The sequence below is a fragment of the Pogoniulus pusillus genome, chromosome 9 (assembly GCF_015220805.1).
Source record: "Pogoniulus pusillus isolate bPogPus1 chromosome 9, bPogPus1.pri, whole genome shotgun sequence".
NCBI lineage: Eukaryota > Metazoa > Chordata > Aves > Piciformes > Lybiidae > Pogoniulus > Pogoniulus pusillus.
Genome location: NC_087272.1, coordinates 35145714 through 35159866, shown reverse-complemented (window position 1 = coordinate 35159866; position 14153 = coordinate 35145714). Strand labels below are relative to the sequence as shown.

General features: G+C 45.4%; 1 protein-coding gene across 2 annotated transcripts in view; it reads left to right on the top strand.

Annotated features, from left to right (window-relative positions):
- Positions 1-14153, top strand: part of BEND4 (BEN domain containing 4) — a 51045-nt gene that overhangs the window by 30251 nt on the left and 6641 nt on the right. The window contains exons 3-4 of one of the 2 annotated variants that reach the window (XM_064149196.1): positions 3330-3421; positions 10782-11022. In XM_064149196.1, coding sequence (XP_064005266.1) covers positions 3330-3421; positions 10782-11022 — 333 coding nt within the window. The remainder of the gene's footprint in view (positions 1-3329; positions 3422-10781; positions 11023-14153) is intronic. The other variant, XM_064149197.1, reaches the window with a different exon arrangement.

Below are 14153 nucleotides of genomic sequence, written 5' to 3'. Positions count from 1 at the left end.
CAACCAGCAATAGAACAAGGGGACACAGTCTCAAGCTGTGCCAGGGTAGGTCTAGGCTGGATGTTAGGAGGAAGTTCTTCACAGAGAGAGTGATTGGACACTGGAATGGGCTGCCCAGGGAGGTGGTGGAGGCACCGTCCCTGGGAGTCTTCAAGAAAAGCCTGGATAAGGCACTTGGTGCCATGGTCTAGTTGACTGGATAGGTATGGGGGATAGGTTGGCCTGGATGATCTTGGAGGTCTCTTCCAACCTGGTTGATAATAAAAAACAAAAAAAGAAGTGCTTCTCCCATCTCCTGGCCAAGAGAATATTTACAGAGCCATAAGAAGGACACAGAAGCAAAACCAAGGCTTTGACTCTTGGCCTTGTGCTATCCTCTTTGTATCTTCCTCTAGGCTATGGTTAATGGGGCAGGCCCAAGGAGCCTGACTTTGTGGCTAGCACCTGGTGTTTAAAAGGTTGAGCTTATTTGTGCCACACTGATGTGTGATGGCTTTGTAAGTCAAAACTGCTCAGAGTCCTCCAGTCACTAAAATGATGACAAAATCATACCATTTAGTGCTGGAAACATTACTGCTTTTATGAAGATAGAAGTATTTAGAAGCTGCAGCCAGCTTTTAGTACCTTCATATTTCTCACTGGTAATGAGAAAGAATTTTATCATCAGAATACAGTTAAAGCAGAGCTGTACTTCATCTGCTGGGGACACAACAGGTTAAATTGTTTCCTGTTGTCTTCTCTCTGATGTTCAAGCAAAGACTGGATGAGGCACTTGGTGCCGTGGTCTAGTTGATTGGACAGGGCTGGGTGCTAGGTTGGACTGAATGATCTTAGAGGTCTCTTCCAACCTGCTTGATTCTGTGATTCTCTCTCACTTGTGCCCCATCCCTTTGGAATTACATAGGTATGTATATTGCTGGATAGCCTGCAGTGAAATTGCTTATTGTGGGTAAAGAATCATCATGCTGCTGTGAGATCAGCTCCTAAAAATGAGGCATTTTTAGTATATTCTATTCTGCTTGCACTTGCCAAACAAAAAGCAACACATTTAGATAAGGCAGGAAAGGATATTTCCGAGTATCTGTGACATCCCAAGCATCACAGAACTCTCCTCCACCACCTCCAGATGTGGTCTCAGCAGGTCAGAGCAGAGAGGGAGAAGAAGCTCCCTAGAGCTGCTGGTCACATTATTCCTGTTGCACCCCAGGATGCCATTGGCTCTCTTGGCCACAAGGGCACATTTCTAGCCCATGCAGAACTTGCTGCCCACCAGCACTCCAAGGTCTTTGTCCACAGAGCTGCTTTCCAGCAGGGCAGCCCCAACCTGTACTGGTGCCTGTTGTTATTCCTCCCTAGATGGAGGACCCTGCTCTTGTCCTTATTGAACTTCATAAGGTTTCCCTTCACCCAGCTCTCAACCTGTCCAGATCTCGTTGGATGGCAGCACAGCACCCAGTGTACTAAACCATGACCTCTGGTTATTTTTCTCCTTTACACCACAGAAGAACTTAACATTGAATGTTTTGATTGCTGCTGTGTCCTAAGCACACAGCTCACATTACAGGGAGGCCACAGAACATGTTGGTGAGACTACTAAGCTTGACTGCCCTCTTGACTTGGGCAGAAGTGAAATATTCTCTGAAACCATCTGATGACACTTGAAAGTGGTGGGTTTTATTTACCAGAGGAAAAAAAAACAGGCATGCAGACTTTACCTGCTCACATGGCAGTCATTGTGTAGTAGCTACACGACCGAGGCACTGCCTTGCTCTAGAAATAAGTCAGTGGAGATATAAACCAAGTACAAGTCACTTGAAATGCCTAACACCATATTTACATGGTAATGAGTCCAAGAAATGTTTTCTTCTATGTATGGTTTGGGTTGTTCACATTATTTACAGATGTTAGTGTTTAGTAGTAGTATTATTATCCTTACTGCTGACCTAATTTGTGTTTGTAATAATTACAACCTCCTAACCTGCTATGGCAAAAGTGTGATCAAATTAACCAGCTGTGAAGTGGGTCATTTTTTCTCTTCTTTGAGGGAGAAGTCAGAGTGGGGTGAAATGGCAGAGGGATTTATTATTCATATCAGGCACTTTGCATGACTTCTATATGCAGGCTGCTGGATATAACACCACTTAGCCTTTACTCTGTGCGTAGCAAACTCTTTGCTAAAGGTGTTTTGCACCCTGTCTGCCTAGCCAAGGAGCACTGGTGCTGCACAGCGTGTCCAGGAAGGAGTGTAAAATACCTGTAAATCCTACCTTGAGACATTCTCAGTGATTTCAGATTGCCAGCTTAAGACAAAGCCCCAAACACCACGTTTTTTTTCCAGGTGTAAAGGCTGAATGCCAAGAAATAATCAAAAAGAAAGAGCACTGAAATATTCTTTATGGATTTTTAGCTGAAACTGAGATTATCTCTGAATATCTTGTGAGATACAACCCATACAAAATGTGAGAGTGGACAAGGAGCCTTAAAAATGGTGCTTAGTCTTGCATGAATCAGTGGTAACGTTGGGTTAGTATCTGTTTAATTCTCCTACAGTGTTTCAGGCTCAAGAGAAAAGCAGCATATCTCAAAAATACTCCAGAGTTAATCAGGGATGTGGTAGCATCTGCTTAAGAGAGACCCATAATTGAATCATCCCTAATTAACCTATCACCTCAGCAGAAGGGAATGGGATGTTGATACCACTGCTGAAACGGATGAGAGTGATGGGAATGGAAAGGTGGGGGGAGGGGGTAAAGGAAAGGGGCATAAAGCAATTTGCTTAACACCTAGTTTTGTAACAAATCTGAGAGGAGGGAGGTAGAAGAAATTAAAGGGTATGAATCATTAAATCTGCTCAGTATAGTTAATCAGACTGCAGTTTCAAAAACATTTAAGCATATTTACATGGTAATCAGGGCATAATTTAAGTCCAAGAAATGTTTTCTCCTTTGTGTGGTTTGGGTTGTTTACATTATTTACAGATGTATTTTTTTTCCTCTTGCTACCCTTACTGCTGATGTAATTTGTAGTTGTAATAATTACCATTTCAAACTTAGGGGGTGGGGGGGAGTGTGTGGAAAGAAAAACCCACACTGGAAGCCAGTGGGCAGAAAATGAAAGCAATGTCAGAGATCTCAGCATAGGGAATATGACATCAGTCATATATTTATTGAGTGAGATGTCTGCAGAGATCAAAATGTGAAGCATTTCCCGCTCGCAGTAAATCTCAGCCGTGCAAAAAGAGATCCCCGAGAACACTGCTTGCTTTAATGCTGTTGTTCTGTTTTGTGCTAGATAGCTAATACACAGTAATTGCAATTTGTTTCATGCAGTGCCCTGCCAGACTGTTTTAGATTATTTGAAGACTGTGCTTCAGCATCACAACCAGCTGATGGTACCGCAGCCAACAGACCATCCGACTGAGGTGAAGTGAAGACCAGCTACATCTCTTTATGTCTGACAATCCATGGCAAACATGGAGGCAAATGCACCAGTTGGTACAGGAAGAACCTATTTAGTAGTAAAAATATGTGAAATCTATTATTAAACTGTCAGCCTTAGGTACAGTAACCCCCCTAAGGGGAGGAGAATTCATCAGTAGCGTCATCTTCCCCTGTACTCAGCACTGGTCAGGCCACACCTTGAGTACTGTGTCCAGTTCTGGGCCCCTCAATTCAAGAGAGATGTTGAGGTGCTGGAAAGTGTCCAGAGAAGGGTGACAAAGCTGGTGAGGGGCCTGGAGCATAAACCCTATGCAGAGAGGCTGAGGGAGCTGGGGGTGTGCAGCCTGGAGAAGAGCAGGCTCAGGGCAGAGCTCATTGCTGTCTACAACTACCTGAAGGGACATTGTAGCCAGGTGGGGGGGTGGCCTCTTCTCCCAGGCAGCCAGCAATAGAACAAGGGGACACAGTCTCAAGCTGTGCCAGGGGAGGTCTAGGCTGGATGTTAGGAAGAAGTTCTTCACAGAGAGAGTGATTGGCATTGGAATGGGCTGCCCAGGGAGGTGGTGGAGGCACCGTCCCTTGAGGTGTTCAAGAAAAGCCTGGCTGAGGCACTTAGTGCCATGGTGTAGTTGACTGGATAGGGCTGGGTGCTAGGTTGGCCTGGATGATCTTGGAGGTCTCTTCCAACCTGCTTGATTCTATGATTCTATGATCTAGGGGAACTTTTCTGAGCAGCACATAACTCCCTCCAATTAGCACCAGCTGCACTTGCCTTGGGTAAATTTTCTCTCACCTTCCCTCAGAAACATCACTTTTGTGGGTAGAATTAAGGCTGGGAGAAAACTCATTGGGTGATTGAAGGTGACCAGAGGGGCTGCAGCCTGTGTATGGGGGTACCAACCTGTTGTCTGTATGGACACAGGCACAGTTAGTGTAGCTCTAACGCAGCCCTGAGATGATTAACACTAAAATACACATTTCCTCCATTTTGCACACCACAATAGAGACTTCTGCAACTCCTTTATTATATAGACTTCTGCAAGTCCTTTATATAGACTTCTGCAAGTCTTTGATGCAGACTTCTGCAAGCCTTTTATATAGACTTCTGCAAGTCTTTGATGCAGACTTCTGCAAGCCTTTCATATTGGCTTCTGCAAGTCTTTTATATAGACTTCTGCAAGTCTTTGGAGCGCTCTTGCTTTTCAGAAAGCATCCCCAACAAAATATTGGATGCTGACAATTTTACACTTGAAATGGAGTTTGGGGATCGTTATAATTGTGTTTAAAAGTGCTGCAATGAAAGAAAAAAAAAAAAAACACAGGAAATTTGAAGTTCTGCCCTTCTCCAGAAGGTGGATGTATGGATTTATCTGTCAGCTCTAGTGTAACTCATGTTAATTTTGCTCCAGTGTGTTTCTATTGAGGCTTGTAAAAAATGCCTCAAATGAGGCAGTGGTTTTGTGGAGACTTTCCTAGTTTAGTCTGTGTTGGAAGCTCTTGGTGTGTGTGTTTCCAAGTGCCTCTCTTCAGCAGCAGACCCTGGTTTCTTTGGTGCACGGCATGCTCTGACCTAAGCTGGGGGCCATGTGAAAATTGTAGCAAATGTGCCCTCAGCTTGATGTGTTTTAATAAAGAGGGGTAGCTGTAACAGCAAAGGAGCCTCTAGAAAGGAGTGGTTTATGTTTTTTAGGGCACTGCAACTATTTCAAATACATTAAAAGGAGCATCTCACCTTAGCTAGGTAATCCTGAACAATAGCAGTTTATGGGCAACAAGAATTAAATACAACTTAGGTACAATTGACCAAAGAAGAGCTTATAAAGGTGCATGTTTCCAAATGTAGTGTGCATGTGTCACAACCCATTGCTCACACAAAGAAAGTCAGAAAAGGGAAGGCTTAGGTCTAGCCTGACCTCCCTTTGCACACAGATGATGCATCCACACACAGTCCAACTTACCATAGTTCCACTTAAAGATGCTTTGTAGCAGTTCAGGCTGTGCATCACTTTGCTCCTCCATTCAGTTTTAGCCTGTGCAAATTGATGCATGCATAGATATTTAGTCCTAGACATCATTAGCTGTTATCACTCAAATATAGCTCAAACATTCCTCTTGCTTTTTTTTTTCCATGCTTTTCTGCTCAACTTGAGGTTTTTCAGCACAAATGAGGCTATTCTTTAACACCCCACATGGAATAAGCTTGTCATGATGTGACAGTTTTGATTCAATTAAACACATAGATGCTAATCTTTTATTCATAAGCTTAATCATGTACAAATACAGGCATGAATGCATTTGTATTTTGGCTCTCTCTTCAGGGTCTGCTTATTTCATTTCTGGAAGCTTTTCTGTTTGTTTTAGTTTAGTGACTGCTGGACACACCAAGCCACATCATGTATTTACCAAGAGTCTTTTGCCCAGAAGTGCTTTACTTTCTGAGGAAGGAATGAAAGTGTAGCTACAGCAGAAACCCAATAATTTAACAGAGTAGCATAACACTGTATCATGCCTTTGGAGAAGAATGAGGGAAAGTACCCTAAATTTCAAGGGCAATAAGAGAGAAGTAAAACAAAATTGAGGCTGAAGAGATTACACAAAATGCATTTCTTTCTCTTCAGTTAACAGTAATGGGAGCTTTCAGGAAATTTGGATATTGGGTTTTCCTGCATCCTATTTCCATCAGTGCAATGCATTTAAACACAGAGGTAGCTTCTAGGATAGCTTGCTACTTAGCAAAGCCACATATGAGCATCCATCCCTAACACACACGAGCGAGCCTGGAGCAGATTTAGATTGGATCTTAGGAACAGGTTCTTTACTGTGAGGGTGGTGGAACACTGGAACAGGTTGCCCAAGGAGGCAGTTCAGGGAGTTGGAGTTGTTCAGCCTGGAGAAGAGAAGGCTCTGGGGGAGACCTAATAGCAACCTTCCAGTACCTGAAGGGGGCTTCAAGAAGAATGGAGAGAGACTGTTTGCAAAGGCCTGAAATGATAGGGTGAGGGGCAATTGCTTCAAACCAGAGCAAAGCAGATTTAGATTAGATGTTAGGAACAGGTTCTTTACCATGAGGGTGCTGGAACACTGGAACAGGTTGCCCAAGGAGGCAGTTGAGGGAGTTGGAGTTGTTCAGCCTGGAGAAGAGAAAGCTCTCGGGGAGACCTAATAGCAACCTTCCAGTACCTGAAGGGGGCTGCAGGAAGGATGGAGAGAGACTGTTTGCAAAGGCCTGAAGTGATAAGGCATGGGGCAATGGCTTCAAACTAGAGCAGAGCAGATTTAGATTAAATGTTAGAAACAGGTTGTTTACCATGAGGGTGCTGGAACACTGGAACAGGTTGTCCAGGGAGGTAGTTGAGGCTCCATCCCTGGAAATATTCAAGGTGATGCTCAACAGGGTTCTGGGCAACCTGATGTAGCTGAGGATGTCCCTGCTGACAGCAGAGGGGGTTGGAATGGATGACCTTTGGAGGTCCACTTCCAACCCAGAGCATTCTACAATATTGTGTTAACAGAGCTGGACTATACATGAAAGGTCTCCTTTAGGGATTACAAGCTTTGATTTATAAACTTAAGAAGAATGAAGTGAGATGTTTGGGAAGAGGGGAGGGTCCCCTCAGACAGGCAAAGTCCATCTCTGCCTTTGTATTTTGGCTTTTGCAGAGTTTTGGATTTTCTTGTGGCTGTCTTTGCCAGCAGTTTGCACTGAAGTGAGCAACTAGCAGACATCTTAGCTTCCAGTGATGCTAAACTCCTGGGAGCTGATGGGACCCTATATCATACTGATTCTCTAAAGACCTGAGGAAGAACTTAGGTAGGGAAAAAACCCAAACATATGCACCCAAGCTGTCTCTCAGGCTGCTATGTTTGAAAGGGAGCAAGGGTAGGCCTTAAAATAGTTTTCAGAGATGAAGGTGGGAAATTTTGCAACAGTTCATAGAATCAGCCAGGTTGGAAGAGATCTCCAAGCTCATCCAGTCCAACCTAGCACCCAGCCCTGTCCAATCAACCAGACCATGGCACTAAGTGCCTCAGCCAGGCTTTGCTTGAACACCTCCAAGGATGGCAACTCCACCACCTCCCTGGGCAGCCCATTCCAATGCCAATCACTCTCTCTGACAACAACTTCCTCCTAACATCCAGCCTGTATCTCTCCCAGCACAACTTGAGGCCATATCCTCTTGTTTTGTAGCTGGTTGCCTGGGAGAGGAGACCAACCCCCACCTGGCTACAACCTCCCTTCAGGTGGTTGTAGACAGCAACGAGGTCACCCCTGAGCCTCCTCTTCTGAAGGCTAAACACCCCCAGCTCCCTCAGCCTCTCCTCATAGGCTTTGTGTTCCAGCCTGTATCTCCCCCAGCACAACTTGAGGCCATATCCCCTTGTTTTGTAGCTGGTTGCCTGGCAGAAGAGACCAACCCCCACCTGGCTACATCCTCCTTTCAGATAGTTGTAGACAGCAGCAAAGTCACCCCTGAGCCTCCTCTTCTCCAGGTTAAACACCCCCAGCTCCCTCAGCCTCTCCTCATAGGATTTGTGTCCCAGGCCTTTCAGGTTGCCCACAAGTGCAGCACCTGTCTGGTTGCCTATGTCCAGCATCAGGCCCTGGTTTCTGTAGTTCACAGTGAGCTCTTACCTAAGCTGGGGGGCCCTATGAAAATTGTGCCCTCAGCTTGATGTGTTTTAATAAAGAGGTGTAGCTGTAGCAGCAAATCAGCCTCTAGGAGGGGATGGTTTGTTTTCTTATTGGGTTTTCTTTTTCAGGGCAGTGCAATTACTTCATGTACATTAAGAGAACCATCTTACCTCAGCTGGGTAATCCTGAACAATAGCAACAAGAATTAAACACAGCTTAGGTACAATTGGCCAAAAGAAAGGCTTATAAATGTTGTGTCGATGACGAGAACCTCCATAATTAGTCCCACAACATTCATTTAATGGTGGAATATTGAAGCACAACAATTCCAAAGGTTAAAAGGGAAAGGAAAAGGGAAAAAAAATCCCTGTCTTTCTAGCTGCCACAGTGGCATTTCTGGAAAGCTATAATTTGAGTTAATACAGCATTCATTAATAGTAATGAAGCTTTTAGTTTTCATAGCTCCTTTGTTTATTTTCTTTACATTTTTCACAGTAACAGAACTGCTGTCAAGTTTCAGGGGTGTTCTACAGAAGTAATAAATCTCTTATAAAAATAGACCAAAAGAGTCACCTCTGAAGCAAACTTGTCAGCTGCAGTGAAGTGATCCATTTGATCACGCTCTTCAAAGCCCCCTTTTATGCATTTTAAGAGATTAAGAAGAAAGGTTAGACTTAAATAGTGTCTTCAGTCACTGGCTCTTTAACTCTTTTTAGCCTGCTTGTTACAGTGGAAATGATCAACAGCCACCTCTCAAAATGTATTCCTCGTACCCCACCAAATGCCAGTTCTAGACACCAGAGACATGTAGACAGGGCACTTCTGGACGTGGTTTAGTGACCATGGTGGTGTTAGGAAGATCATAGAATAATAGAATCATAGAATCAAGCAGGTTGGAAGAGACCTCCAAGATCATCCAGCCCAACCTATCCCCCAGCCCTATCCAGTCAACCAGACCATGGCACTAAGTGCCTCATCCAGGCTTTTCTTGAAGACCCCCAGGGACGGTGACTCCACCACCTCCCTGGGCAGCCCATTCCAATGCCAATCACTCTCTCTGTGAAGAACTTCTTCCTAACATCCAGCCTATACCTACCCCAGCACAACTTGAGACTGTGTCCCCTTGTTCTATTGCTGGTTGCCTGGGAGAAGAGGCCACCCCCCACCTGGCTACAATGCCCCTTCAGGTAGTTGTAGACAGTAATAAGATCACCCCTGAGCCTCCTCTTCTCCAGGCTAAACAGGCCCAGCTCCCTCAGCCTCTCCTCATAGGATTTGTGCTCCAGGCCCCTCACCAGCTTTGTTGCCCTTCTCTGGACATGTTCCAGCACCTCAACATCTTTCTTGAATTGAGTGGCTTAGGTTGGAAGGGACCTTAGAGATCAGCTACTCCAACCTCCCTGCCATGAGCAGCGACACCTTTCAACTAGACTCAGCTGCTCAAGGCCTTATCCAACGTGGCCTTGAACACCCCCCGGGGAGGATGCAGCCACAACCTCTCTCGGCAACCTATTCTGGAATCTCACCACCCTTGTACTGAAGAGCTTCTTCCTCAGATCCACTCTAAACCTACTCTCCCTCAGCTTAAAACCATTCCCTCATGTCCTGCTGTTAGGCACCCTTACGAAAAGTTCCTCTCCAGCCTTCCTGTAGGACCCCTTCAACTTTTGCAAGCCTCCCTGGAGTCTTGTCTTCTCCATGCTGAACCAACCCAGCTCCCTCAGCCTATCCTCATAGCATAGGATCATAGAATCACAGAATGTCAGGGGCTGGAAGGGACCTCAAAAGATCATCTGGTCCAGCCCCCCTGCCAAAGCAGGATCACCTAGAGCAGATCACACTGGAATGCATCCAGATGGTTCCTGAATATCTCCAGAGAGGAAGACTCCACAACCCACCCTGGGCAGCCTGTTCCAGTGCTCTGTCACCCTCACAGGGAAAAAAATCCTCCTCAGGTTCACATGGAACCTTCTACGCCTCAACTTCTACTCACTGCTCCTTATCCTGTCACTGGGCATCACTCAGCAGAGCCTGGCCCCATCCTCCTGGCACTCAACCCTTACTGATAAACATGAATGAGGTCACCTCAGTCTCCTCCTCTGCAAGCTAACCAGCCCCAGCTCCCTCAGGCTCTCCTCACAAGGAAGATGTTCAACTTCCTTTATCATTTTTGTGGCTCTGTGCTGGACTCTCTCAGGCAGCAGCCTGCAGAGGCACTCCAACCCTTGGCTCAGCTTTGTGGCCCTCCTGTGGACTCTTGGATAATCTTGGAGGTCTCTTCCAACCTGGTTGTTTCTGTGACTCTATGACTCACTCCAACAGCTCTGCATCCTTATGCTGTGAACACCAGAACCGGACACAGTACTTGAGGTGAAAGAGTAAAGGGGCAGAATCTCCTCTTGCCCTGCTGGTTGGACTTGACGATCTTAAGGGATGGTTGGACTCGATGATCTGAGAGGTCTTCCCCACCCAGAGCCATTCTATGATTCTCTGAGCTGCAACTTTACAATTCCTCATTCTCATTCAGAGCAATTACATGTTCAGTTCAGGCTGCATTTCGCTGTCAGCATCGCAGCCGGTTAAAACGCGTAGGGAGGGGCTTTTGCTGTGCTTTTTTTTCCCCCCTCCTTGCAACTGACATCTTTATTTATTTGCCTTGTAAAATAAACCATGGAAATATTGCACTCTTTTATTTTTTTTTCTTCCAGGGGAGCAAGCAGTTGCTGAACAACTACCCTGTCTACATCACTAGTAAACAGTGGGATGAGGCTGTAAATTCGTCCAAGAAAGACGGGCGGCGGCTCCTTCGCTATCTCATCAGATTTGTTTTCACAACCGATGAGCTTAAGTACTCATGCGGCCTTGGAAAAAGGAAAAGGTCAGTGCAGTCAGGAGAGACAGGTCCTGAAAGACGTCCTCTGGATCCAGTAAAAGTAACATGTCTCAGAGGTACTGCATCTTTTCGCTCAGTGTCCACCATATGTGATCTCATTTCACCACATTGGCTCTGGCTCTGTAGAAGCGTTCGGCTGGCAGTTGCAGAACTAGAAGGGGTTGCACAGGCAAGGTGAAAAGCAGCCAGAAACCCTCCTCCCTTGGGGTTTTGTTTTGGTTTTGTATGCATACATGCAAACAAACATATCTGTATGTATGCATTCTACCTGTGTTTGGTGGGGGTTTTGAATGGGGGAGGAAGCAGGGCTTGCTTATTTAAGAGAGGAGACGAGTGCAAGGGCACATGACGCTCATACACTGGAAACAGCAAAGGAGGAAAATCAGGCAATCCTGATTACACTCTCCTACAATAAACTAACAGGGCTTTTTTCTGACACTGGCAGACAGCAGAATTCACCAAAAGACTATTCATAGCCTATTGTGAGGTAAGCATATGGCACTCAAGGCCACAGAGCATCACTGGAGTTAAAAGCTAACCTAGTTTCTGAATAGGTTTGAGCATTTTGTAGGGCTGAGAACATCTGCAGGTTAGCTGCAGAGAAAGGGTATACAAATGTCAAGGGTTTCACTTGTGTTTTGGAGTACTGCTGCAACACTGAAGAAACTTAAGGGAACAACTTTTCTCCTGTGTTTAGCCTGAAAAAGAGGAGAAGTTATGCAAGCATTTCACAGTGTCAGACAGTGAAGATGTTGGACGGTGTGGAAAAAGAGTCCAGACTGAGAAGAATTGTCTGTTGTGGCAGTTGGTACTTTGGTTTCCTGAAGCTGTTCCAAAGTCTGAGCTTTACAATGCAAAGGACTTTTTAAAGCCAAATTAAAGGCATGTTTGTAGTCTCAGCATCTGCATTTTCTAAGTGCATATGCTTGTAATTTCTTTACTGAAGTCATAGGTAACTTTATAGCATTTTTGTGAGCATTTACATGACATTTTGGTTGAACTCACTTCAAGAATATTTTACTAACCAGTGCAGTGTAAAAAGCTGCATTGTGGTCAGTCAGTGATAAAAAAAACTCTTTTAAGCATCCAAGCAGAGTCCAAAGTGGTTACATACACCAGACAGAGCCTCCTCGCATCTAGGGTAGGAGAGTGCAACAAGGCCAAGTAGATAAGACTTGCAGCTGGGGTACATTGATGTAAGCAGGTAATGAACTCAGATTTTACATACAGCCAAATCAGGCAAAGAGCTTCTATATAATGGCTTTTTTTCTTCTGTGAAGGAACCTGCTCACCTGTTATGTGATACTCTACCAGAGCTTTAACTGTATCAGAGCTCAATAGAAGGGCAAGTCTGTTGCACACCATGCTGCACAGAGCTCTGGAGGGAGATTCAGGGTCCCAGAAGTTCTCCAGGAATACCTGAAGGCCATTAACTACTTCCTGAATGACTTTAAAATTTCATCTAATAATTTCTGTGCCAGCAGAGTGTCAATACCCTTTTCTTCCCCTTTCTTCCCCCTGCCTCCTACCAAGACTAACAGCAAATCCACCTGTAGGTGGACTTCTGCATATGGCCACTCACCTTTCTGGAGTGCTGGGCATACAGAATTTGTGGAAGTCAACTTGGGAAAATGAGAAAGGTCAATTTCCCTGATTTTCAGAAGCTTGAAGAGGATGCCTCACTTAATACACTCAGTATTAAGGACCTATTAAGGAAGCAGAGTAGACAGCTCTCCCTTTGGGCTTATGTGTATGGGTGACATGACAGATTCTTCTGGTGCCAGATGCTGGCCACTGGCTCCTACCTCTTTGCAAGCCAAGGTAACAAGCATCTGACTACTCCTCAGCATGCCCAATTCTGCCTCCCCATCATGGCAGGGAGCACAAAACTGCTCCTCACTCTGCACTCAGAGTAGTTTAAACATCTGTAAACATTCTTTAATAACATTCTTGCACCTGCCTGATGTCCAGAACCAGTTGTAAAACAGCCTAAGCAGGCTGACAGTGCAGCATCACTGCTCTGTGCGCCAACCATTTCTCCGAGAGAAACACCAGGCTGTGGAGCCCCAGGTGAACAGAACTAGGTAGGAATTACTGCTGCCTGTGTGGATTTCTAGGGAAACAAATTTGCAGCCAAGGTAGCTATCACTTTTGCAGGCAGACTGCTGCAGGAGCTATGCAAAAAAAATCACATCCTAATTGTTCAAGAGATGAGATAGCTTGCAGGCAGGGGAACCTCCTGCAAAAGCACAGCCATCCCTAGTCTGGAGGTGTGGGGATGGTAATGAAGTTACCCTGATGCCACTTAACGGTGCTGTTGGCTTGTCAGCAGCAGCAAATGGGATTTAACAATATCCTGGGACACAGAGTGCTGCGTGAGGGACTAACCTCATGTCACAGAATAAACAAGCAGCTCCTTTTCCGTGCGAGCTGCAGCGCATCCAACAGATCCGAGGAGCTGCCCTCCCACTTCAAATCGCGTCTGGATGTTTCGCAGCCCACGTGCACCTCTTTGAGCTGTGCCTAGCAGTTCGCAACAACTCCAGAACTGGTAGAGCACCTTCTGCAAGTTTAGCCCATTGCACGTCAAAGGAGCTAAAAAAAGAGGTTGCAAGAGATGCAATCATCACACACAAAGAGCTGTAGGTGGAAACAGCAGCTTCTTAAACGGCCAAATTACGCTGCCGTACAATTCGTTTGCTTCTGCGTTGAGAACTCTTCCAAGGCTTCCCAAATTAGCCCTCTCATCTCCTTTAGCTGTTTCTAAAGGGCAATTTTAGTCTCTTAAATTAAAAGAGGTGTCAGATTCAGGAAGATGGAAGGAGCAGGACTTGAAAGAGGTATTCCCAAACCAGAAAGGATCACCAACCTGAAATAGGGGTGGTGATGTTTTCAAGTAGGCTGTGGGCAGCCTGCAGCTGTTGAAGCAGCCAGCAGAGGGAGGTCAAAGAGATCCGGGAAGGTATAAATGCACCAACAGGTCTCAAAATGCAACGCAACAGGGTTGGTGCTAACTTTGCCAGGTGTTGCACACACTGAACCACAGCCTTCCCTTCATAGAATGGTTTAGTTTGGAAGGGACCTCAAAGATCAAACAGAACAAAGGGGACACAGTCTCAAGTTGTGCCAAGGGAGGTCTAGGCTGGATGTTAGGAGGAAGTTCTTTCCAAGGAGAGTGGTTGGCATT